Consider the following 24,241-nt stretch of genomic DNA (forward strand, 5'->3'; position numbering starts at 1 on the left):
ATACTTTTACTACTTTGACCATAGGTTAGTTTCAAAGAAAGTATTTTGTAAAAATTTGAAAAGCAGTACTATAAAGATGTGAGTTACTACTTAGTTTTATATGGCATCAAGACTGTGCTTTAGATTTAAGCTTTTCTTTCTGCTGGACATTGCTTAATCTGTTCAGTAAAAATGATGTACTATTCTAAAAATGTATCTCTTTACAGCACCTGGAAAAGTGGCAGACAAAGTCATAATTGAAAACACTAGAGATTCAACTTTTGTTTTTATGGAAGGTTCTGAGGATGCTTATGTTGGATATATGACCATCAGGGTAAGAGACCTGAGATTAAAACTATGCATATTTAAATTACTAAGCCAATGTTTGTTTATTTGAAAAAAATTTATATTTTTCAGTTTAATCCTGATGATAAATCTGCTCAGCACCACAATGCCCACCACTGTTTAGAGATTACAGTGAATTGTAGCCCAATAATAGATCACTGTATTATTCGAAGTACCTGTACAGGTTAGTGTTCCTTCCATATTTTGATGTTACTTGGGTATTATAACACATATTTATGTATGTATGTATTCTTGCCCAAATAAAGAATAAAGAAACTTTCTAAACTATATTTTTCACACATTAAAATAAAGAGGTGTATCATGTATTCCGTGTAGATAATCTTGCTGCCTATGTAGATCATAACTGATAAATTAGTAGGTGGTCTTTGAGAGTTACTGTGACCAATTACTCCAGAACTAACTGCGTGATAGGCCTCTCAGAATTTATATAGGCTTTTCCTTAAATAGTAGGCTTGTGGGTCTTTGTCCCACCTTTGCTAAGATAGTTTTACTAGATTGTCTTATAGGATAAAGGACAAAATCAACTTGACATTTAAAACCCCATAATGTGGCTTCAGTCTGCCTTTCCAGTCTTTATGTATCTTACTCACCTTTACGTATTCTTCATTTCAATCAAACTGATTTACTAGCTGGTGTGTGTGTGTGTGTGTGTGTGTGTGTGTGTGTGTGTGTGTGTGTGTGTGTGTGTGTGGATGTGTGTGTTGTGTTTGTGTGTTTTTGTGTATGTGTACATACACATAAACTTTTTTTTTTTTTACCAATTTTCACTCCTTTGCTACCTTCCCTCCACCCTTAACCTATTTTGATTTTGATATAAGTTTTCTCCTGTGTATGCATAGCTTTAAAAAAAATGCTTGTTGAATTGAACCACACATTCAGACTTGTCGCAATCAGCTTGAGTTTACCTTCTGCTGGTATTGATTTTCAGAACCCATAGCTCATTGTTGAGTCATTGTGGTCTTTAGGAGGATGTGAATTTGAGAGTAAAATTAAATAAGTCCTTAGCACAATGCTGGTAAAATATGCATACATTATTTCAGATTTTACTTTTCTTACAGTTGGTTCTGCAGTTTGTGTTAGTGGGCAAGGAGCATGTCCCACTATCAAGCACTGCAACATCAGTGACTGTGAGAATGTCGGACTTTATATAACAGATCATGCACAGGTACTTTTTAATTCTAAAATTTTTTCTTTGATGTTTGGAGAAGTTCTACTCTTGCTGACTTCTGATTGTTTGCTATAGGGGATATATGAAGATAATGAGATTTCCAATAATGCTTTAGCTGGGATTTGGGTTAAAAATCATGGAAACCCCATTATTAGACGGAATCACATTCATCATGGACGTGATGTTGGTGTGTTCACGTTTGACCATGGCATGGTAAGAGCATTTCCTTCTTGGTAGAAAACATCTGATTCATGTCATCAACTAGATGATTCTTACTTACCAATAAATATTTGGACATACTAATTTTTTTTCCTGAATATGTTCCAAAGTTTATAAACCAAAGTACAAATGGAAAAACAAATCTAGTATGATTCATTGATACACGCAGCAGTTCACCATTTCCTAAATTAGCAAGTTGACAAGCATTTATTAAACAGTAGTGAACCAGGCACTTTGTCAAGTACTGGGGAAGTAAAGAAGGGCAAAAAATTTTCCCTACTTTCAAAAAACTCATTGTCTGATGTGGGAGACAACAATGTACAATATGTAAATGTGTATATGCATGTATATATAATTCATATGTATGCATGTGTGTATGACTTTTTGCAGAAGGTGGCCTTTTAGCTAGGACTTGAAGGGAACCAGGGGTGCTGGGAGGCAGCGATGTGAAAGGCCCTTGCGTTCCAGCCAGTAAAAATACTTGGAATTGAGGGATGGAGTATCAATGTATTGGGAACAGTAAGAAAACTAATGTCATTGGATTGTAGAGTACATGGTGAGTAGTAAGTAAGGTGTATTGGGAAAGTTGGCTCCAGGTAATGAAGAGATTTGTGTATATTTGTATATTGTGTGTGTGTGTGTATAAAATATATATTTGTTTATATAATCTTTGAAGTAACAGGAATCTACTGGAGTGTATGGAAAGGGGTCTAGGAGTTGGGTTCAGACCTGTGCTTTGGAAAAATCAGTTTGATAGCTGAAAGGAGGATGGACTGGAGTGGGGAGGGCCTTGAAGGGGAGAGATCAACTAGCAGCCTATTGCTGTTTTCAGGCATGAGATGATGGGGTTATAGCAATGTGAGAGGCAAGGACACAAGGCAACTAGGGAGATACTGTGAAAGTACAATTGACAGTACTAATTAGTTAACAAATACTTTGCTAAGATAGGAAAAACTTTAAAAATCAATTCTTTGTAGCTTCAACTACTAATATAATGTTGAGAAGCCCTCTCAAAATTTTAAGCCTTTAGATTTACAGCTAAAGTCCTTTTAACTCTTGCCTTGGTTAACTTAAAAGAAAGTAAAAAATCAAACTGCCCTTACTTAGGCTGCTCTTGTTAATTTGTTTGGTCTTTTATTTAGCACTTTCTCAATTTTTGATATTTTAAATGTTTTGACCAGGTATTGTATAGGCCAGGGGTGGGAAACCTGCGACCTTGAGACCACATGTAGAACCTCTGGGTCCTTGGGTGCAGCCCTTTGACTGAATCCAAACTTCACAGAACAAATCTCCTTAATGAAAGGATTTGTTCTGTCAAATTTGAACTCAGTCAAAAGACTGCACCCAAGAACCCAGAGGGTCCTTGTGTAAGCCTGATATATCTTAATTTGATCCTTGTTCTCCTTCCACCCTTAAAATGAATCTTCTGATAGCATTTAAATCCCCTTATCCTGCATAATCAAGGCAATTATTTTTCAGTTGTGCTTTACTTGTAAATTATTCATTCTTCAAATGTACTTTACTTCATATAGCTTTTCATGTTTTCTGATTGCTTTATTATCTCATTTTTTTCTCACAACCCATGAAATTGGTGGTACAAGTATTTTAACTGTTTTATAGATGATGAAACAAGAGATTCAGAATCAGTAACCTAGGCCTTCTGACTTAACATTCTTTCTACTATGCCACCCCAATTCATACAAAGAGCTGAGGTAGATATAGATGTCCGTCCTCTCAAATAGGTTAATAGGACAAAAGATATTTACACAAATCATTGTAAGACAAGTCAGCATGTGATAATCATAGACTTGGTCTATAACAGGGTTCTTAGACTTCTGGTCTGAGGACTGTTTTACACTCTTCAAAATTCTTGAGGATTCCAAAGAGCAATTGTTTATGTGGATTCTATCCATATTTGTATGATCAGAAATTGACTGAAAACATTTTTAAGATATTTATTAATTTGTTTAAAAATAATGAACTCATTATATACTAACCTAAATAACACTTTTATGAAAATAGCTTCAAAAATAAATTTAGTGAGAAGAGTGGCTTTGTTTTATTTATTTTCAGAAATCTTATATCAGCTTAAGAGAAGAATACTAGATTCTCATCTATTTCTTCATTCTGTTAATTGCAATATGTTGTTTTGGTTGAAGTATAAGAAAAAAATCTGACCTTATATACCTATGTGGTTGGAAAATGGAGAAGTATTTCAATAGATAAATAACTTCTTAGTATTATTATAAAAATAGTTTGGACTTCTCCAATCCCCTGAAAGGGATTGGTGGACCACACTTTGGGATGCCTATGTGATCCCCAACAAATGACCTTGGTGACCTCCAGGGACCAGAATCTTACTACTCCTCAAGGTAGCCTAGTGTGTTTTTTAGACAACTTTAATTACTAGGAAGCTTTTCCTTATGTTGAACGTGCTTTCTAGCCAAGCAGAATGAATTCATCTAGTCTTTTTCCTATGGAACAATTCTTTTAAATATTTGAAGACTGATAGCATGCCATCTCCTCTTCCTCCTTGTGCCTCACCTCCAAAGCAAACAAGGACTCTCTTTGCTAGGCTAAACATTCACACTTTCTCTAATTTATCCTGTGGTTTGGTTTCTAGTCACTTTAATTTCCTGAGCACCCTTCTGGATAAGTTGCAATGTAAGATACAGCACTCAGAATTGGTTGTATCATTGCAGATGTGGTGTGAGTAGAGAGTATGATACTCTCTTGCCCTGGATATTTATATTTGTGTTAATTTGGTATTAGTTGAGGTTAACTTTTTTGTTTATTACATCACACAGTTTATTCATGGAGTTTACATTCCACTAGCATCGCCAGTCTTTTAAATTCATTTTTTTCTAACCATATGACATTCCTCCTATACTTTGTATAGTTGGGTGTTTCCTTTTTTTTTTAACATAAAACACAAGATTCTGTTAAATTTTAACTTACTCACCTGAGCCTACTACATCTTATGAAGAGTTTGAATGGTTTTTTTGTATTCTAGGCCTGTTAACTAAATCCTATTCTATTTGTCCCAACCTTGTACAGTTTGATAGGCATGCCATCTTCATCTAAACCATTTTTTTTTTTAACAGAGTAGATCCTAGGACAAAGCCATTAGAGATTTCCCTCCAGTCTGATATTTAATTGTTAGCCAGTAGTCTGGATCTGGTCAGTTAATCCCCTCTGACCTCCCCTCATAAGTGTATGATCATAGTCCATACATTTCATAGTATGTCTGTATGGAGGCAGGCGGGTACCATGGAGAGAATGCTCGACTAGAGCTGAGGATGCTCATAGGACCTGAGTTTGAATCCTGGCTCTATGATTGTGGATGAAGCACTTAACCTCTCTGAACCTGTTTCCTCATCTATAAAATGAGTGTGTTGAACGAGATGAACTTTAAGGTCCTAGGGCTATTACTTTATAATTTATATAAAATAGATTTTCTTGTCAGATGCTGAAATTCATATATGTATCCACAGGACACCCCTGATCTGTAGCCCTTAAAAAAGGAAATGAGTTTAGTCTGGCATGATTTTTGTCTTACTCAAGCAATGCTGGCTTTTAGTGAGCACTGCCTTTCTAAGTGCTCACAGATCATCCCTTTAATAGTCCATTTTAGAATTGTCATAGGGATGATAGATCTGTCGTTAAGGTAAGTTACCCATCTCCAGGCTACTGTCATCACAGCTATTCACTGTGATTGCTCAAAGATCACTAGCAGCAGTTTATTAGCAAGCACAACTTCAAGGTTTTTCAATACCCTGAGTCATAGTTTATTCTGGTCAAGACAAGTTGAACCTCATGAGGGCAGTTGTACTTACCTCATGGCAGAACCAAGGATGGCAAAGGCTTTTGGACTTTGAGAGGCAGCATGCAGCCATTGGAGATCTTTGTGGATGGAATAATAAGATGTTTTTCTATTTTCTAAACTCTCAAGATCTCTCTTAAGAACTTTGGGTTTGACCATGCAACATGGCACAGGACCACTCAGCACGGTGTGCCCACATCAGAAAAGGTGCTTTGCTCTATGAGCAAAGCAGAATTGAGACTGCACAAAGGAAACACAGAATGTGCAAATTTGGGACATCCACCCCACATACTCACACGGGCTATCTGTGCCCAACCTGTGGTAGAGCATTCCGTGCTGTATTGGTCTGATCAGCCACAGTTACACACACTGTAACTTCACTTTATTACGGGGAGGTCATTTTGAGCCTCTTCCAAGACAAAGGACAACAGCCTAACCTAACTTTCTAAACTAACCGTAACAGATTATATACAGATTACTTTACAGATTAAATATTTTGAGAAGTGCTCTGGCAAGATTACTCTGGCCACAGTGAAGGATGGGTTACAAGAAAAATATGAAATTAAGCTATTTAGAAGTTTACTATGACAGTGCTGGCAATGGGAAGGGAGAGTAACAAATGTTGGAGGCACTGGGAAGGAGGAGTAGAGTCAACAGGAGCTGGTGCCTGCGGGAAGGAGGGCAAGAGATGGAGAGGAAGAACCTCTTCTGGGCCACAGACTGACAGATTCTGCTTTGGAGGAGATTTAAGAGAGCATCTCTTCTGACCCTCAGGTGTGAAGGAACTCCACAGCATCCCTAACATACGGTCATTTAGTCTGTGCCTAATGTCTTCCAGTGATGGGGAATTTGCTGCCTCATGGTACAGTGGGAAATGGTATTTGTTTTGAGAGTCTGAACTTGGGTTAAAAGTCTTCCTCAACTCTTATTCCTCCTGTAATCTCAGAGATGTCACTTAAGCTCTGTGCTTTATCTTTAGCTTCTTTCAAATATGGTTATTGGACTAGGTGACCCATAAGTTACTTTCTTTCTTCTAGGTTATACAGTGAGTAATGAATGACTTGGGTTTTTGTTCTAGGTTACTATTAAAATAGTGGCACATTCAGCAAGTATTCACTGAATGCCAGCTATGGCTAGGCCGAGCCCTGGAAACAGAAAAACAAAACTGTCTCCATCAAACTTGCTTTCTTTTGGGTGGGAACAATATGAGCACAGATCAGCATATATAAAGTAACTTCCATCTGCTGGTGAGATTAGGAAAGCTCTGCGGACTAGATGTCATTGAAAGAAGTTAAGTTAAAGATGAGAAGAGAATGCATTCAAGGGATAGGGAAGAGCCATGAAAGGCATGAAGGTGGGACCAATCTGCCTAAAATATAGAGCCCATGAAAAAAAGGAAATAATTAGCCTGGAAAAGTGGGGCAGATGGTAAAGAACTTTTAAAGCCTGCCATAGAAGTTTATGTTCTGTCCTATTTGGAAAATAGCGGACCTTCTTAAAATAAGGGAATGACATTGTCAGATCTTGGTTTAGGAATTTGACTGCTCTGTGTAGTTTGAATTGGAGAAAGGAGAAAAGGCTGAGAGACCATTTAGGAAGCTTTTGTGATAGTCTAGTCTAGATAAGAGGCTGATAAAGACCTAGGGTGGTGGCTGTTCCAGGAAGACAGAAAGACATGTGAGACATGGTGTTCAGGTAGAATGGACAAAACTTTCTATTTGATTAGTTCTGGAAGGTTTGAAAGAGGGAGATGCTGAGGATGACTTTGTGGTTGTAAACCTCTGTGGTTAGAAGTATGGGTCTACCCTCAACAGAAGTTGAGTGGTTAGGAAGAAGTGAGTGTCCAGGAGTGTGGTGGGGAGGTGTTCATTAACACAAATAGGAGCATCAGAAAGAATGCTAGAAAGGGTAACAATGAACTTCTATCTGTCCAACAGACAGTAAGTGTAGGATTAGAGCTTGGGATAAAAGATTAAAGTTTGAGGTAAAGATTTGGAACTTATGCAGAAGTGACAGTTGAAGCTGTGGGTTAAAGTATGATCTACAAAGGAGAAAAAATGCATATGTATTATGAATATCACTTATCCCTCTGAAATGCTAGTACTAGCTGCTATGACAGATCATTCCCATTAGTCTTTTAATTGGCAGCAAATTGATAGCATCTTTATTATAATAATAATAATAATAAATAATAAACATCTTTATATCCAAACTAGCACACTTTCCTGCCACTCTCTTATCTTGGCATTTTATCTACTGCCTTTGTACAGGCTAACTCCCATCCTAACCCTCACCTCTGAGAACCCTTAATTTAGAGAGTAAATCAAAAACAGCTTCCCATAGGAGGTGACCTTTTCTCTTCCTCAAATTTTCATGTGTTTACTTATCACTATGTACATAATACTACTCAGTAGGATGAAAGCTCTTCAGAGGTAGCAGCTGTGTTTTTTTAATATCACTAGTACCTATCACAGTGCCTTGTACATTATAGGTGCTTAATAGATCTTTGTTGAATTGGCTATTTGCTGTGCATGACCTCTGTTTTAAGATGGATCTCTTACATCACTGTTTCAAAGAGATTTATTTTCCCACTACCATTCAAATAGGCATTCCTCCAAAAGAGTAACTTTTTTTTTTTTTAAGGTACAGGTATTTGCAATATTTTAATATTGTGCTGTCAGGCAAAAGGCTGCTGAGGGTAAAGAGTAATAAGAGTATCAAGGAGTAGAAAGTATCAGGGAAAGAATTATTTTGCGGGCAATAATTACTTCTTGCCTATTCTTTATGGTATTCTTACAACTTGTTCAGAGGCTAGGATGGGATAACAACAGAACTGGATGAAAATTATAAGGAAATTGGCCAGGCATGCACATCATAACCACTTAACTGATATTTGTTGATTTGTAAACCTGATGCCTGATACAAGCAGAGAGAACTCCAGGTGAAAAGTCTCTTAGGGAATTGCCTGGAAAAGTAGACTGAGAGTTTGTGTCTTATCCATGTGTTTTAAAGGCAAAATGACCTAATTCCAAGGTTGGCTCTCTCTTGTATTGTGTTGTCTGTCTTTCAGCCTACAGTCCCCTGGCAGTCCCTCATCCAAAATATCAATCAGGTCCAATTGTGGTTGCCCTTAGTTGTTTAATATTGTTTCTAAGCCAGCTATTTCAGTGCCAGCATGACCCATAAAGGTGCCATGCACTCTGTTAAAATGATTGACAAATACTGAGTGTCACTATAAAAATGGTTTTTGGTTATAAGTTCACTTGCCAGTTTTTTTTTTCATGAGCATAAAGTTCTACAGCATTAAAACAAGTTTATAAAAGACTAATTTTCATTAAGTTGAAATAATTATATGATATTATGATGAGTAAAAAATGAATTGAGGTGTTATGATGCAGACTTCTAAAAATCTTTGAAGAGCAGCTCTTTTTTCAAGTGGTCGGGTTTTTTGTTGTTTTTTTTTTTTGGTTGGTTGTCTTTTCATTGTTCTTTTTAGTGCTAGCAGTTTGTGATTAGTGAAGTTATTACCTCTGAGTTTTTGTTTTTGGTTTGGTTTGGTTTTTTTTCCCTGCTGTTTTATGTAAAACTGCAGAACAAATCTGAAAAAACATTCAAAATAGTTTGATTTACTGCCTTCCTCTCAAAAATATAAATTTCTTGTTTTATATTTTGAAATTATATCTCCTCCATTTTTTTCTAGTGACTTATGTAAAAAACTAACTGAACAAAATACAAATTCTTCTTATACTTAGATATATACCATTTTTGTGAGCTTTTTGATTTGAATTCCTGCACTCTTCAGATTGGTTAAAAAAGATTCATTTGTCCTTTGTTACTTAAATCTGTTACAGCTTATCAGGCTATAATAGGTATAATAGACCTTTTTGTATTTCAGCCATTGTTAAGGTGTTTAACTTTTTTCCCCCAGCTTGGATGTTTCCCAGTTGAATTCGTGCATATGGCTGAATTTCAGAGTTGTTGCTACTAAGTTTTAAAAATGAAGGAGGTTCTTGGAAAACTGAAATTTTCTTGGTTAGAAACTGCTAATTTATAATGTTTGAATACCAGAAATTCTTGCAGGATAGATAGAATTGAGGAATATAGCTCTTGATGCTTTTGAAGTGTTTTTGTAGTGGGAGAGGGGGTTGAGGATTGAATCTTAAAACTCAGTCAGAATTTTTTGTATATCTAAATTCCCATAAATCTGTATTTGACTATTTTTTATTGTGACTATCCATTTGTATTCCAGCAAATTGCTATGTGGAAACTTTGATTAATTTAGTCAGAGATGGTTTTCCTTTTAGCCTCTGGATATAATAAAATAATAATTTAATACAATAGTCCTCTAAAAATCATATTTGAAGGAGAAAATCCAAGAAAATATTATTCAGTAATAATAATACTATCATACTTGATTCAACATGGATAATAACATTGAAGTAATCCTGAACATAAAAACGCACTGTAGTATCAGGAATTTTGACAGTTTATCCTGCCTTACTCCAATAGTACTTTAGCAGGTTTACTATTTATCCCCCCTTTTAAAATTTTCAATGCTTTTTTTAAACCTCTATACTTTAGATGAGAATTAACTTTTGATTAACACTGGTCAGCCTGCCAGAATGTTGAGCTTTGTAAAATATCGATTAGATATAATATTTAAAAATACTCAATTGAGCAGTAATGTGGATAGTTTTGGGAGCAGATGGTGGTGCAACAGTCATAGATTGTGTAATTCAAGTGAATTCCCTAGAGTGAAAGGATACTTTCAATTCCTTAACTACTTAGGTTTGGACTTCTTTCTTATGGTGAAGAGGATGTTTTGTTCTCTAGGTTAAATAAGTGTTCTAAAAATGTGTAAGTATAAAGTTTCTGTTGGGTTCATGAATTGGCTGGACCTGAGTTCTTATTCCATATTTCATACTACCTACAAAATATCTCTACTTGTCTGCTCTACCATTTCTTCATAATCAGTTTCATAGATTTTGACCTGAAAGAGACCTCAAGGGTCTTTCTAGTTCGACCACCCCCCCACCCCTGAGTTTACATAAAGGAACAGTGACCACAGAAGTTATGACTTACCGAAAGTCACACAGAGTAAGTAAAAGAGCCATTAAGTTCACTTGCTCTAAATCATGGTGCTTTCCTTATATCTGAAACTAGATTTGTTATTGTTTTACTTTTCAAAAACTAGATCCTCTTAGGCTTCACAGTTTCTGACAGTGATACCCTCATTCTTTCAAACACCCATCTTTTACACCTGTTTTCTTTGTCCCATATCTAATCAGGCACCATTGCTGCTTCAAAATGTCTTTCATGTCTAACCTTTACTTTCTGTTAATACTGAATCATTCCAGGTCTTTTTCTCATACTTGAATTGCTGTAATGGTCTCATAACTGGTCTCCTTGGCTACAGTCTCTGTCCCCTTTAAGCATTTACCAATGCCTCATTTGTTCTTGCTAAAACACACTTTCATCTTTATCGTAGATTTACATCAGGAATGTACTTCACACTTCCAACTAGTTCAGTCTCCTGATTATATATTTGAAGAAACTCAGGGAGATTATAATATGGTCAAAGTCATATGTATACAAACAGACAGGTAGTACTCATCAGAAGTGTTATTTCAACCCAGGTCCTCTGAATTTAGAACCAGTGCTCTTTCCACTGTACTATGTTATTATCCTTTAGAGGGAGGTAGGTGGCAAAGTGGATATAGTGCCCAGCCTGGAGTCAGGAAGACCTGAATTCAAATTCAGCCCCAGACACTTAAGTTGCAGTGTAACCCTGGACAAATCACTTAACCACTGTCTGTTTCTGTTTCCTCAGCTAAAAATGTGAATAATAATAGCATCTTCCTCCCAGGTTTGTGGTGAGGATCAAATGAAATATTTGCAAAGTACATAGCAGAGAGAAGCAAATAATAGGTACTGTTACTTTTTAAGAATCCACAGTATCCTAATACCTTTCAGATAAAGCCTAAACTCTATAGCCTGTCATGGTCTGACCCTAACCTATCCAATGTTATTTATTCTTATGACCAATAAACATGTATCCCCTTCAGGCAAGTCCTCCTCTTAATCTTTATTTCAACTAAGTTAAATATCTACTTTTCTTCCCAGTGAAACCTGTAAACTAACTTTTTCTTCTATGAATTCTGACATGGAATATAAATATAGTATGGTAGAAAGTACACTAAACTGAAATCAGGAAACTTGTAATGAAGCAAGTTCTAGGCCCGGTTCTGCCACTATAAACTCATGCCATATAAAAGAATTGTGGATATTTAGCCCGAAGAAAAGAGGAATCCTAGGATGTATATTATGTCTTCAAATATTCAAAGGTTCCTTTTGTGGAAGAGGAATGAAATTCATTCTATACAACTCTGGCAAAATTAGAGCGCCTAATGGGTAGAATAAAATAAAGAGATATACAGTTGATGTTGGTGTGAATGAGAAAAGACTGCCTTGTAAGGTACTGGACTGTCAGTGAATAGATTTAAGCAAAAGCTAAGTGACCAGCTCTTAGGAATGTTGATACACTAATAATTCCAGAAAATGGGTAATCTTCCAATTAGTGGAGAGAAGGATGGGAATAGAATGAACAGAGAAATAAAGCCAGCTTTAATTGTATTCATAAAGTATGCTGGGAAGTTGTGGTATACAATTTGATTTTTTTAAAAAGTGATGAAGGGCATTTTGGATCTCTGGCAGAAGTTTGAATTTGAGCTAATGCCAACTAGTAAGTCACTGTATATTCTTGAACTGGTGATTTCATTATATAGAACCATAGAACTTGAGCAATATTTTAGGAAGATTTCTTCTAGGAGTCAATTCTTTGCATGGTATGTTGGGTACAAAGATAGTACAAAGATCCAGCCCTCCTTCTAGAGGACACTTAAGAAAATGAAAATTTACTTCACAAAGAACAATGAAGTATGTGCTGAAAACAACACAATCTTAAAGGTACTCTAGGATTGAGTCCCAAGATATCTCTGAAAACTGTAAAAAAGATGAATGATTTTCTAATCAATAAAAGCTGACCAAAAAGACATAGAAATTACATATGTTTACTTTCTGATCTGTAATAAACCTTTGAAGGCCATTTTTGCATGGACATCAATTGAAAACATGATCAAGGAACAAGAAAGCTTTTACAACAGACCACATCTTTACAAGCACACAACTGCATAGTATACAGAATATAGATCACAGCATGTTTATGGATTTCAAGAAATCCATTGACTTGATAATACAAAATACAGTTTTAAAAGCTGTCCTCAAAGTATATCAGAATCCCAGAGAAGATTGAATGGCAGATGCAGCTTCTAAGACAATTCTGTTCCACGATCCTATGAATTTAACATCAAGTAAGGTTGTTAATGGAGATATTTGATCACTAAAAGTGTTTCAGTGCCCTTAAAGATGCTATGTGTAAGATCCAACAAGATTTCCTTGTCATTAACATCATATGCAGTTAGTAGTATTTGGATAACATATTATTTGAATTGAATCCCACAACACTATAAAACGTACTCAGAAAAATCCACAATAATTTAAAAGAGACTAGTCTAACCAGTTATTTTTTTCTCAGACCAGCTGTGATTTCATTAGTTTAGGGAAATCCCAGTGAAAACATGCTTTCAGTAAATGTGGATTAGTACCTACTCTTTGATCTTAGAGAATTGCTTGGGGCACTGAAAGTTAAGTGACTAGCCCAGGGTCACAGAGTCAGCATTTTTCCAGAGGTCTGACTTGAACCCAGGCTTTCCCAAACTTCCTCTCCCTCCACTAGGTCACAGCTGCCTGTCAGTCCTTCACATGGGAAGACCAGAATAAATGAAAAATGCACAGGTTGTGACATACAGAGAGGGCTGAATAAATAACCCATGGATTTAATGAATATTTATTTCTCCGCTTAGTTCTACTCTGGTATCTTATCATGGCATGAATATAACCCTAGATTCTTAAAGACTGTGCCAAAGAGCATGAGATCTGGCAGTTTCTACCATAATGGAAAAATAACATGGTCTCAGCATCAGATTGTTGTCCAGGTCAAGCTTAATTAAGTACAGAAAATACTTATCACAAGTAGGCTGTCCACTTGGTTATAAATTCTTTGGCATTGGTAGGCTATGAAACAGAAATACAAAAATTGCCCTTGGATCTGTATAGCCCCTTATGCTTCTACAGCAAGGCTCATCATGCCAGAAAGGGTGCTATAGGAATCTTAAAATTTTTAGCTCTCCTGTAACTTAGCTCGTGGTGGTCTTATTCTGGTTCAGTGACCAAGTGAATGTGCTACTGAAGGAAGTGAATGACATCAGTCTCAACATTCTTCCTATAAATAAATCAGAAGGTGGTTCCTACTACATAAAAAGGTGGCTCATAAGTTCTCCTTGGAAAAGCAAATAAAAGAGTGTTAGAATTTTTGTGGTTTGTTTTTTTTTTAATCATGCATTCAAAGGCATCGAGGACATTTCATGAGATTGTCTTCTCATATTGCAGTGCTTATGATAAGCATTTGCAGAAACACTACCATGAATATAATTGCAGCTTGTTCATTTATGCTTTGACAGAGTTTTTGTAAGGAAATTTAATTTATGTAAACCATAAGTTTATGTACAATTACCAAAATGAAGAGACCACTAGCCAACGAATTGCTTCTGCCATTAAGTACTTGATTGATCTTCTTGCCAATCAAAGGGATGTGACAGCCAAGCAAAATAGAGGTTTCAAATGAAAATTCATTTGTACAATATTATGTAACAAGACAATGGAAGATTATGAGTAGTGTCACTTCATAAAATGGCAAGAAGCAGTGGAGGTTAAAAGCAAGTTTACAGAAAGCTTAGTAAGAGATGCAACTAAGCCACATCAACCCCAAGGTCTTTAGCATAATGGTTAGAGCATTCTGATCAGGAACCTGCAATTCTGTTATTTTAAACATGGTCTAGAAATCTAAATTCCATTCTCAGAATACCATCTGCTTAGCCAGCTGTTCAATTCCCAAGGGAATTCATGGATGAAATCAGGAGGGCAGTAAGCAGAAATGGAAACTGTTAGTCAAAATTCTCTAATCAACTCTTTCCTATCATTAACAGTCAGCTATCACATCACATAGTCCATGATATACTACATGATAAAATAGAAATTTCACTAAAGAAAGCAAATATGAAATTAATAGCAAGTATACCTTGCTGGAGATGATGCACTTTAGTGGGCATTGAGGGATTTATTGAAATACTTTGGGGGAGGGAGAGCAATGGACCTTGTTACCACTCCAAAAAAAAAACAACCACTTGAAGTGCCATCACCCAAATGTTTGCTTTCTTGTTTCTGTAAACTCTTTGAGAATAATCCATGCATATATCAAAGACATTCTTGATGAGGGTATCAGCTTTCCATAATAGAACATCACATAGTGAATTAAAAGGTATGCAGAATATAAGATCCCACTGTGTTTATTTGAAAACTATGTAAAAAGCATTTTATTTGGTAGAACAAAACATCACTTTAGAGTTTTCCTTTTTGGTTCTTCCATCATCCTTCAAAGCAAGTCTACTTTCTAGGCAACTCTTAAGGTTATAAATTTCAGAGAAGGTGCTGATCTGCATGGTGTTACCTATACTAATGAAACCACAGATCCAGTTTATCCTATCTTTATCCCACAGCAAGCCTAGACATTAGCTGTTCTACTTTCAATAGGGAGAGAGTTCCAACAGATGTCTGGACAATTGAAAACCAAACCATCATGACTCTATTATAGGCATTGTGATCTACTTCCAAAATTCACATTTATTTGCCTTGAAATGGGGTACTTGTAAAGCCCTTTACTTCTTGTGTGCCTGGCACGTAGTAGGCATTTAATAAATATTTATTCTTCCAATTAACATCCTGCTCCCTTCCTTTTCTGTCTAGGTGATTGATAGTATACTCTGGTGACAAAATTATTTCTCCCACCACTGATCTTCACCTGATGTTCTCCACCATGCCTCCTTCTTCTGATTCCTAGATTTCTTCCTACCTTGTTTACATATAAGGCTAAAGCACTTTCCTTCCTCCCAGTCTCTCCTACATCTATAAGCTATATCTATCCAGATCCATATTAAGTTGCTGGTTTTACTCATCAAGTCTCAGTGATGTGTAAGATAAAATTTGCCTCCTTGAGTAAAGACCTATCATTTTAATTTGTTTCTTGCCTAAACTTTATGCATTCATATATAAACATTTGAGGCCATGGATTTTGTTAACTATGTGCTTTATTGAATTTTGTCTCTTGTGAATTTTTAGGTGTCTCCATTACTTTTTTTTTACATTGTATCTACTATCTAGCTTGTAGATATACGTAGTGTTCTCCTTTCCTGTTTTTTGTAGTTTAAAGCTATTGTAATTATTTTTTTTTCCCTTTCCTGAGCCATTATGGAAGAGAATGCAGTCTCTCCTAGAAGCCTACACATTCTTAAGGGGTTTTCTCATTGTTACTACTAGCAGCAATGAGAAATACATATGAAGTAGGTTTGAGGCTCCAACGTAGGCCTCTTTTTTCCCTATAGAAAATATCAAAAGCACACATAAAAGGTGATTATGTCTTTGGATACATAAACAAATAAAGTTTGGCTTTGTTGCATAGGCTAACTTAGCCTGTTCTAGGTATTTTTTTCCCAAGAGCTCTGAGATGTGGAGTTGGACAGTGATACTGCCTCTAGTAGGAGTAGGACCAGGAGCTATGATGAAAAGAAAGGAATAGCTTTAGAATTTACTCTTTAGTAATTAACCCCCTTTGCATCCATTTCTTTGCAGAGGTGGGGGACCCTGGATGTGATTCAGCATATTGCTGAATTCTTTCCCTACCCCTGTTTTATTAATGTCTTCTGTGTGGAAGGGATGTAATTAAAAATAAAGTATCAGTAAAATTTTACTTAAGAAAAAGAATTTACCCTCATCCAACAAATAGTAATAAGTGGCTTTTATTTACAAAGCACTCTGCTAGGTGCTGGGTAATTTTTTTTTTTTTAGTGGAATGGTGGGTGACTTTGGATTTTTAGGTATAAATAACTCCTGGTAAAGTAATTCCTAACCCTGATATACATAGGTATGCAATTTATATTTTTAAAGAATTCCTGAGGCAATGAGTGGTTAAGTGATTTATTTGTCCAGCATTATAAAAGAAAAGGTGCTTCTTGCCTTCAGAAAGACAGGGTTTTATTCAAGTCCTCCCTCAACTACTTACTATCTTTTTGACAAGCCAAATCACTTAACTTCTCTTGAGACAGTATCCTCTTCTATAAAATTTGAGCAACAGTAGCACTTACTTCACAGGATTGCTATGAGGATCAAAAAGAGATATTTGTAAAAATAAAAGACCTATGTAAATATCAGTTGAGTTACTTTTTATTACAAGTCAGCATGTGTCACACATGGGATTGGAACATTGGTGTTCCAGACTGAAGGAGTGGCTTTCAATCCATTATGCTAAACTGGGCCCCTACATTCAAAGAGTTTACCATCTCTGCTTCCTTTTGCTTTCCTTACACTACTGTTGGTTATGCAGTCATGGCACCATCATTCTAAGTGATAGCAGGGAACAACTTTGGGCCACCAGACTGCTAGCTATTGTGTATATGTGAATGGACTTGGCCAGAATATGTTAGTAACTGAATGTATGTGATTAGGAGTTTTCAAAAGAGAACTTATAATGTTTAAATAGCTCCATTTGTTTTAGAAAATATCTTTTACATACGTAATTAATTTCTCTGTTTTCAGGGTTACTTTGAAAGCTGTAATATACACAGGAACAGGATAGCAGGCTTTGAAGTGAAAGCCTATGCTAACCCTACAGTAGTTCGATGTGAAATCCATCATGGTCAAACTGGAGGCATCTATGTCCACGAAAAAGGAAGAGGACAATTCATAGAGAATAAAATCTATGCAAATAATTTTGCAGGTGTATGGATTACCTCAAATAGTGACCCAACAATAAGGTATCTATATTAATGGGTGGAAGTGACTTTAGGAAAACCATTCACTGTGGGATTGATATGGAAAGTCAAGAGATATGTTGGCTCAGTTATATTACATAATATATAAATGTAATGTAACAGAAATGCTAGTACTGAAACCTTGTATGCATAATATTAAATATATCTGAATTAATAAACTCTTTTCATATACATGTATATGTACATATATGTTACTTATGTAAATGATCTAAGCCATGTTTCCAAAAAGCAACTTTCTTTTAGGGAATTTTTCACCAGCCTCTAATGTCCGTTTCCCAGTTTGGTATGTCAGCTCTCAAAGATCCCTGAGACAGTGATGAAGCTGGCTTCTAGTCAAATATTGCGCATCTATTACCGTATGTTTCATGCTGTGTGCTGCCCTCTTTGGCCACAGGAAGGAAGTAGGAGTAGCACAAGTCTTTCTGGCTGTATGTGTACAACAAAGTTCTTATGTTATCAAAAAACATAGTTTATTTTTAAAATATGACTTTCCACTTTGTGTTACAAAAATTAGTCTATCATTGCTAGTATTACTAGTCTAGCATATTGTTAGTATTCAAAAAATTTCTACACCTGTAAAGATAAATAGAAAAGGACTTTCCCATTGTCATTTGATTATGAAAAAGGACTAGCAAATAAACACACACACACACACATATGTATGTATGTATGTATGTATATATACAAATGCATTTATTTCAATTACAGGGGGAATTCAATATTTAATGGAAATCAAGGAGGAGTTTACATCTTTGGTGATGGAAGAGGCCTTATTGAAGGAAATGACATTTATGGTAAGCTGATAATTTTTTGTTTCATAAAATCACAACAGGGCAGGGCAGAAGGAATTTCAAATCTTTGTGCCTTTTAAAGATTCTACAAAAAACAATTCCAGTACTTTCCTCGACAATCCATTCCAGTGTTTCCATCAGGAAATTTGTGTTTCCAGTGGGCAATTTGACTACTTTATACTATAATCTGAGTAATTGTTTTACACAGAGAGAACTGCTTATTATGTCCTGTGCTGAACTTTTATCTCTTAGCTTTCTTTTGTACAGTACAGTCCCATGAGCTTGGTTTCTCATAGCTCTAATGCTTTAGCCCTAATTGTTTTGGGGTTTTTCCTCATGACCTTCTCCTCTAAGAGTCTAATCTATGTTAAATACAACAGGAAGATTATTTTATAGTTCCTTTATACTGAGTCCCAGATTTTTTGACATCATAATGTTTTCCAACAGGTAATGCATTAGCAGGAATTCAGATCAGAACAAATAGTTGTCCCATTGTTCGACATAACAAAATCCACGATGGTCAGCATGGTGGGATTTATGTGGTAAGTTACTGAACATAATTCTATGAACTAAATACAAGATGAGGGAAGTGTTCTTTTAACATTTGATTATAGGTTCCTTGAGGGCAGCAAGGATTCCCATTTGCTTGCCCAGTTCAGCTTAGAATCTTTGTACAAGATACTTTACAAATTTTTAAAAATTGAATTATTTTCTCCCTTTGACTTTAGAAAATAAAGTGTTCTGAAGAAATTTATTCTTTACTTAATAGGTTTATCTAATAGAAGATAAATCTTCAGCAACCTGTTATGGAGCAGCTGTTATGTAGAAGTCTCTGAGATAAGCCAGATAATTTTTTGTGCTAGAATTGTCACAATTGCCTTTTACCTACTTTTCCTTTGCTTTCTTTTTCCCAAGAAAGGAAACACAAAATCCAGTTTTGATGTTCAGATATAATTGAGCAACTTGTTACTAGTCAAAAAATGTTTGGCTTTTATCATTGTTTCTTTGGCACCTGTTTAACTCTGGACTAAAATCCTCTATTAATTCAACCAACACATGAGTGCTTAATGTTTTTGAGGAACTTTAAGATAGTCAGAAATGAATGAGAACAGCATCTTCCCTCAAGGAGCTTATAATCTAGTAGACATAGATTTGAGAAGACTGATGAGTTGATGTTAAGATGTGGCTAATTTCAGTTATACTGCTAAAACTGTGAACAATCTAAAGAATGAAAATTCTGTCATATCCTAAAATCTTAAAATGCATAGATCTTTTATGAAAATACAGTATTGATTTAAGGCAAAGGAGAAGTTTCTACTGCTACAGAATAATTCCTGGCCCTGGAGTCAGAAGGACCTGAGTTCAAATGCGGCCTCAGATACCTCCTAGCTGTGTGACCTTTAACTCTGATTTACACCCCCACCCCAAATAATAATAATTCAAGGGTTGGAAGGGCAAAACAGTATTAACAATACAATTGTCAGTGGTTCAAGATATTCAGGTGGATGTTACAAAAGCAGTTATGAATGGTGTGGTCTTTGTCTCTCTGCCAAGATAAAAATCATGTTGTTTTTAGATCTCCTAAACAGTTATTTATGTTTGTGGATGGATTTTGATGTAAATAATGACTTTTATTTAGCATGAAAAAGGACAAGGTGTGATAGAAGAAAATGAAGTTTACAGTAATACTTTGGCTGGAGTTTGGGTGACAACAGGAAGTACTCCAGTGTTGAGGAGAAACAGAATACACAGTGGCAAACAGGTGGGGATTTTTTTTCAGCATGTTGGATGGGAAATCTTTTGGTTTAAGCATTTTTCTGTTTCTTTGACATAAAATTTTCCTTTTTAATATTAGGTTGGTGTTTACTTTTATGATAATGGACATGGAGTGCTAGAGGACAATGACATCTATAATCATATGTACTCAGGAGTTCAAATAAGGTAAAAAAAAACAACTGGATTTCTTTTTTTTTGTTTTGTTTTAGAGATAGTGGAGGAAGTAAAAGGACTTATATATTCTCTAATACCTAATCCTCTTGTCCCTTAATTTTAAGAACTTAAAGTTTTGGCAAAATATAGTTGTCTCCCATTTCCCTTTTTATCTGGAGTCCCCACTAATTTATGCCACATGTGCAAAAAGATGGCACAAAGACTAGTTGCTGCTGACCTGTTCTCTTTATGCTTTAATAATATTTAAAGACTGGCATAAAGGGTGAGGTTCTGCAGTGTGCTAAAAATGGAGAAAGTTATAATTCTGACAGACCATTCTTTAAAACTTTCTCACCTCTCTAGTAGATTCATTCATTATCCAAATATATATAGGGAGTTTATTTATAGTTTCTAAGAGTTTATAATCAAGAATTCTTAGATTTTGGTTTATATATGTTGTAAAGTACAAATAAAATGTGGCTATGATTAGCTAAAAATTTTGTCACCATCTCAGCTCTAAAAAGTGTAACTTTATTCATAAAATAACAAAAACTTTTTGCACTTCAGTGGTATTTTCTGTTTTATCCATAGAACTGGAAGCAACCCTAAAATTAGGCGCAACAAGATCTGGGGAGGCCAGAATGGTGGAATTCTAGTTTATAATTCTGGTAGGTTCATTCACATATTTCTTTTCTCAGGGTTAATAATATTTTTAACAGTGCCTCAGTAGCTTAATTTCAGTGTCTATTTCTCTAGGTCTAGGCTGTATAGAAGACAACGAAATTTTTGATAATGCAATGGCTGGGGTCTGGATTAAGACAGATAGTAATCCTACACTAAGAAGAAATAAAATACATGATGGAAGAGATGGAGGCATCTGTATATTCAATGGAGGCCGAGGTAGTCTTCATTTCAAATGTTTATTATCCTTTTGTATTCATACAGATTGTCTGGTTATGAACTATAATTTGTGGAAGGGGTACTCTAGATCAGACCTCTGTTACCTCTTGCTTAGATTATGGTAATAGCCTTCTAATTGAGCTCCCTGTTGTGTCTCACCCTTTTCCATTCTCTCCTCCACAAAACTTGATCTTCCTTAAGCAGATCTTGCCCCCCACTCCCCCCACCTAACAAGCTCCAGGAGCTACCTCTGACCTCCTCCATTTCACTTTTAAGCCCTTTCACGGTTTAGCTCCAGTATTCCTTGCACATCGTGACACCATCATGCCCTTGGAATTCTAACCAGTGTTTTGCCTCATAAAATCCGTAATTTTCTTTAACGTTCAGTTTAAGTATCACCTTCTACATAAGATGTTTCCTAATCCTTCCTCCAGCTTTATTTTGTGTTTACTCTTCTGTATCTGTGTTATTTCTTCCTAATAGAATGCAAACACTTGGGGGTGGGGGTATCCATTGTCTAGTCTATATGTACAAATGACTGTTGAGTGAAATAAGACCATAAAACCTATTGGATCAATATTGTGTCATGAAACATTTCAGTGGAATTGATTCCAGATCTTGAAGGATATCCAAGGTCTTTGTTCCTGAAAATTTGACCCCTTCATCTTTCATTTTTATCTGTAGCCTACCTTATCTGCTAAAATTTGCAATATGACATTTCACAGTACCAAAATTTAACTCCAGACTCCATGACTATTTTCTACATGAGAATTTGTTCCTATACAGAGGGTTTGATATTTTAATAAATTACAGAAATCTTGAATTTAACTGGTCTGTAAATATATGGAAATGTTTTTTGCATCAAAGTATTGCTTTCAAATCCATTCACCATAAAGTGTTGTGAGTATGGTGCTAATGAGACCACTGGTCAATCCTTCCAGTGACAGAGAGGCAGACTAGCCAGCTTTTTTGTCAGATAGTTGTAGCTCATAACCCCCCCAGTCTCATATGCCTTTGATCAGATGTGTATAATCATTGGTGAAGGGAACTACTGGTGAAGAAACTGCCTTTATGAATACAGATCTGCAGTTTCTTAGAAACTCACCTGAGGTAGAGAGTTTAGTGAGTTGTACTACGTATTAAAGCTAGCCTTGTCTTTCAAACCAGCAAAGTCAGTGTTGTGGAAGAACTCAGCTCAGGCTCTTTGCTCCTCTGTAAAACAAAGCTCAATGATCCTTTCTAGCCCTAATTTTCTTTCATGTACATAGTTTTATATTAAATCCTAACCTAAAAGAATTTCAAGCCCAAGCATTTCTCAAGATACTGTCAATACTTCCATTGACAAAAAATCACTCCACATCATCTTGCCCCTGTAATGCCTGGCACCATTCCCATACATCCTGGATAGACTTTGGTTATCTTGAGAACGAGTTTCTCGCTTGAGATTGTCCATCTTTCTCTTCCCAGATTTCCCTGAAGTTTTTAAATCTCTTGATTACGTTTCCAAGTTTTTATTCACAAATATCTGGGCATTTTATTATAGGTCTCCTTGAAGAGAATGATATTTTCAGAAATGCTCAAGCTGGTGTACTTATCAGCACTAATAGTCATCCAGTCTTACGGAAAAACAGAATATTTGATGGATTTGCTGCAGGTTTGTATTCATAAAACCATGAGGCCATGTGTTCTAGTCTTGAATCTTTAACTTGATCAAATTTTAAATAGTTGGCTTTTGTCTAATATTACTAAGATTATACGGTGCCATTTACCCTTGGGACCACTGCTCCCTCCTCACTCGATTTACACAATGAATGTAATTTTTGTGTGTAGCCTTATTGTGTAGCCTGTGACAAACTGTAAAAGTGGATGTTTTATTCTAGCTACATATACTCAACAGATATTTCCCTTGAGTGTGCATAAACACTAGCCATTGAATTTCCTTCCCTTGTGAATATTTTATGAAGCACTATAATAATTTTTAGTAAGGTCATTCAGTTCCTGTTATAAACACGCTCTTTTAACTTCTTCAGGTATTGAAATTACGAATCATGCAACTGCAACACTAGAAGGCAATCAGATTTTTAACAACCGGTTTGGAGGCTTATTTCTAGCATCTGGTGTTAATGTAACGATGAAAGGTACATTGGAAATCTCACAAAATATCCTCTGATAATATGAAGTCATTTTCTTGTATTCACTTTAAAGACCTAAGGTAGTTTCAAAAGTCAAAGCTTCCTTAAAAAAAAAGATTAGTTGTTACTATTTTTATCCTTTTTAATTCTTACTTCAGAGACTTGTGATTTTATTGGGGTATTTCCTTCTACATAGATTATAATCTCTACACAGCATAGTATCTTTTTCAATGTTGGTGTAGCCAAAAACTTCACCACCCTTCAACTAATATGGTAATGAGCATTTCCACTGTTAACCAGACTGATGCTCAGATAACCATCTCTCACCAACACTCAAATCCAAGACTACATATATGTCAATGAAATAATTTCAACAGTAAGAATGCTAGGGAAACAGTAGAAAAGGCTGTTATTAAGTGGCATTTTGCTGAAATAGCTTAGAAGTGGGTCACCTTAATAAGCAACATGGTGGAACTTAGTGGAAATTTGTTACTTGTTTAACCAAAATTCAAAAAAATTTTGAATAGATTTTTCTTCTATTGCAGATAACAAAATAATGAACAACCAAGATGCCATAGAAAAGGCTGTTAGTAGAGGCCAATGCTTATATAAAATATCAAGCTATACCAGCTATCCCATGCATGACTTCTACAGGTATTTCCAAATTATTTGTGGGTTCTGGAAGCAAAGTAATTTGAATTTCCTAGATTGGGTCCCTCACTCCAAATCTTCAGTGGGGTCATCAGTGCCCCCCCTCCCAACTGGACTAGAAAATTGTTCTTGCTCAACTTTGATCAACTGCAAGTACTCAAACAGGTCTTATCTGGTTTGGTTCTGTACTTAAATCAGTTCAGGCCCCCCATTCCCTCATGATGACTCTTTCTGTAGTGGACAGGAAGAGAATCTACAGTAAATTAAAAGTTGGTTCTTGT

General features: G+C 35.7%; 1 protein-coding gene across 2 annotated transcripts in view; it reads left to right on the forward strand.

Moving 5' to 3' along the window:
- FBXO11 (F-box protein 11) overlaps nucleotides 1-24,241 on the forward strand; it is a 113,209-nt gene that overhangs the window by 87,251 nt on the left and 1,717 nt on the right. For both annotated transcript variants that reach the window (XM_072635651.1, XM_072635652.1), the window contains exons 8-21: nucleotides 207-313; nucleotides 397-508; nucleotides 1,404-1,510; nucleotides 1,589-1,726; nucleotides 17,322-17,539; nucleotides 18,266-18,351; nucleotides 18,796-18,890; nucleotides 19,988-20,110; nucleotides 20,204-20,289; nucleotides 20,869-20,945; nucleotides 21,034-21,177; nucleotides 22,721-22,831; nucleotides 23,208-23,315; nucleotides 23,855-23,963. In XM_072635651.1, coding sequence (XP_072491752.1) covers nucleotides 207-313; nucleotides 397-508; nucleotides 1,404-1,510; nucleotides 1,589-1,726; nucleotides 17,322-17,539; nucleotides 18,266-18,351; nucleotides 18,796-18,890; nucleotides 19,988-20,110; nucleotides 20,204-20,289; nucleotides 20,869-20,945; nucleotides 21,034-21,177; nucleotides 22,721-22,831; nucleotides 23,208-23,315; nucleotides 23,855-23,963 — 1,621 coding nt within the window. The remainder of the gene's footprint in view (nucleotides 1-206; nucleotides 314-396; nucleotides 509-1,403; nucleotides 1,511-1,588; nucleotides 1,727-17,321; nucleotides 17,540-18,265; nucleotides 18,352-18,795; nucleotides 18,891-19,987; nucleotides 20,111-20,203; nucleotides 20,290-20,868; nucleotides 20,946-21,033; nucleotides 21,178-22,720; nucleotides 22,832-23,207; nucleotides 23,316-23,854; nucleotides 23,964-24,241) is intronic.

This window comes from Notamacropus eugenii, chromosome 1 (genome assembly GCF_028372415.1).
Source record: "Notamacropus eugenii isolate mMacEug1 chromosome 1, mMacEug1.pri_v2, whole genome shotgun sequence".
Lineage (NCBI taxonomy): Eukaryota > Metazoa > Chordata > Mammalia > Diprotodontia > Macropodidae > Notamacropus > Notamacropus eugenii.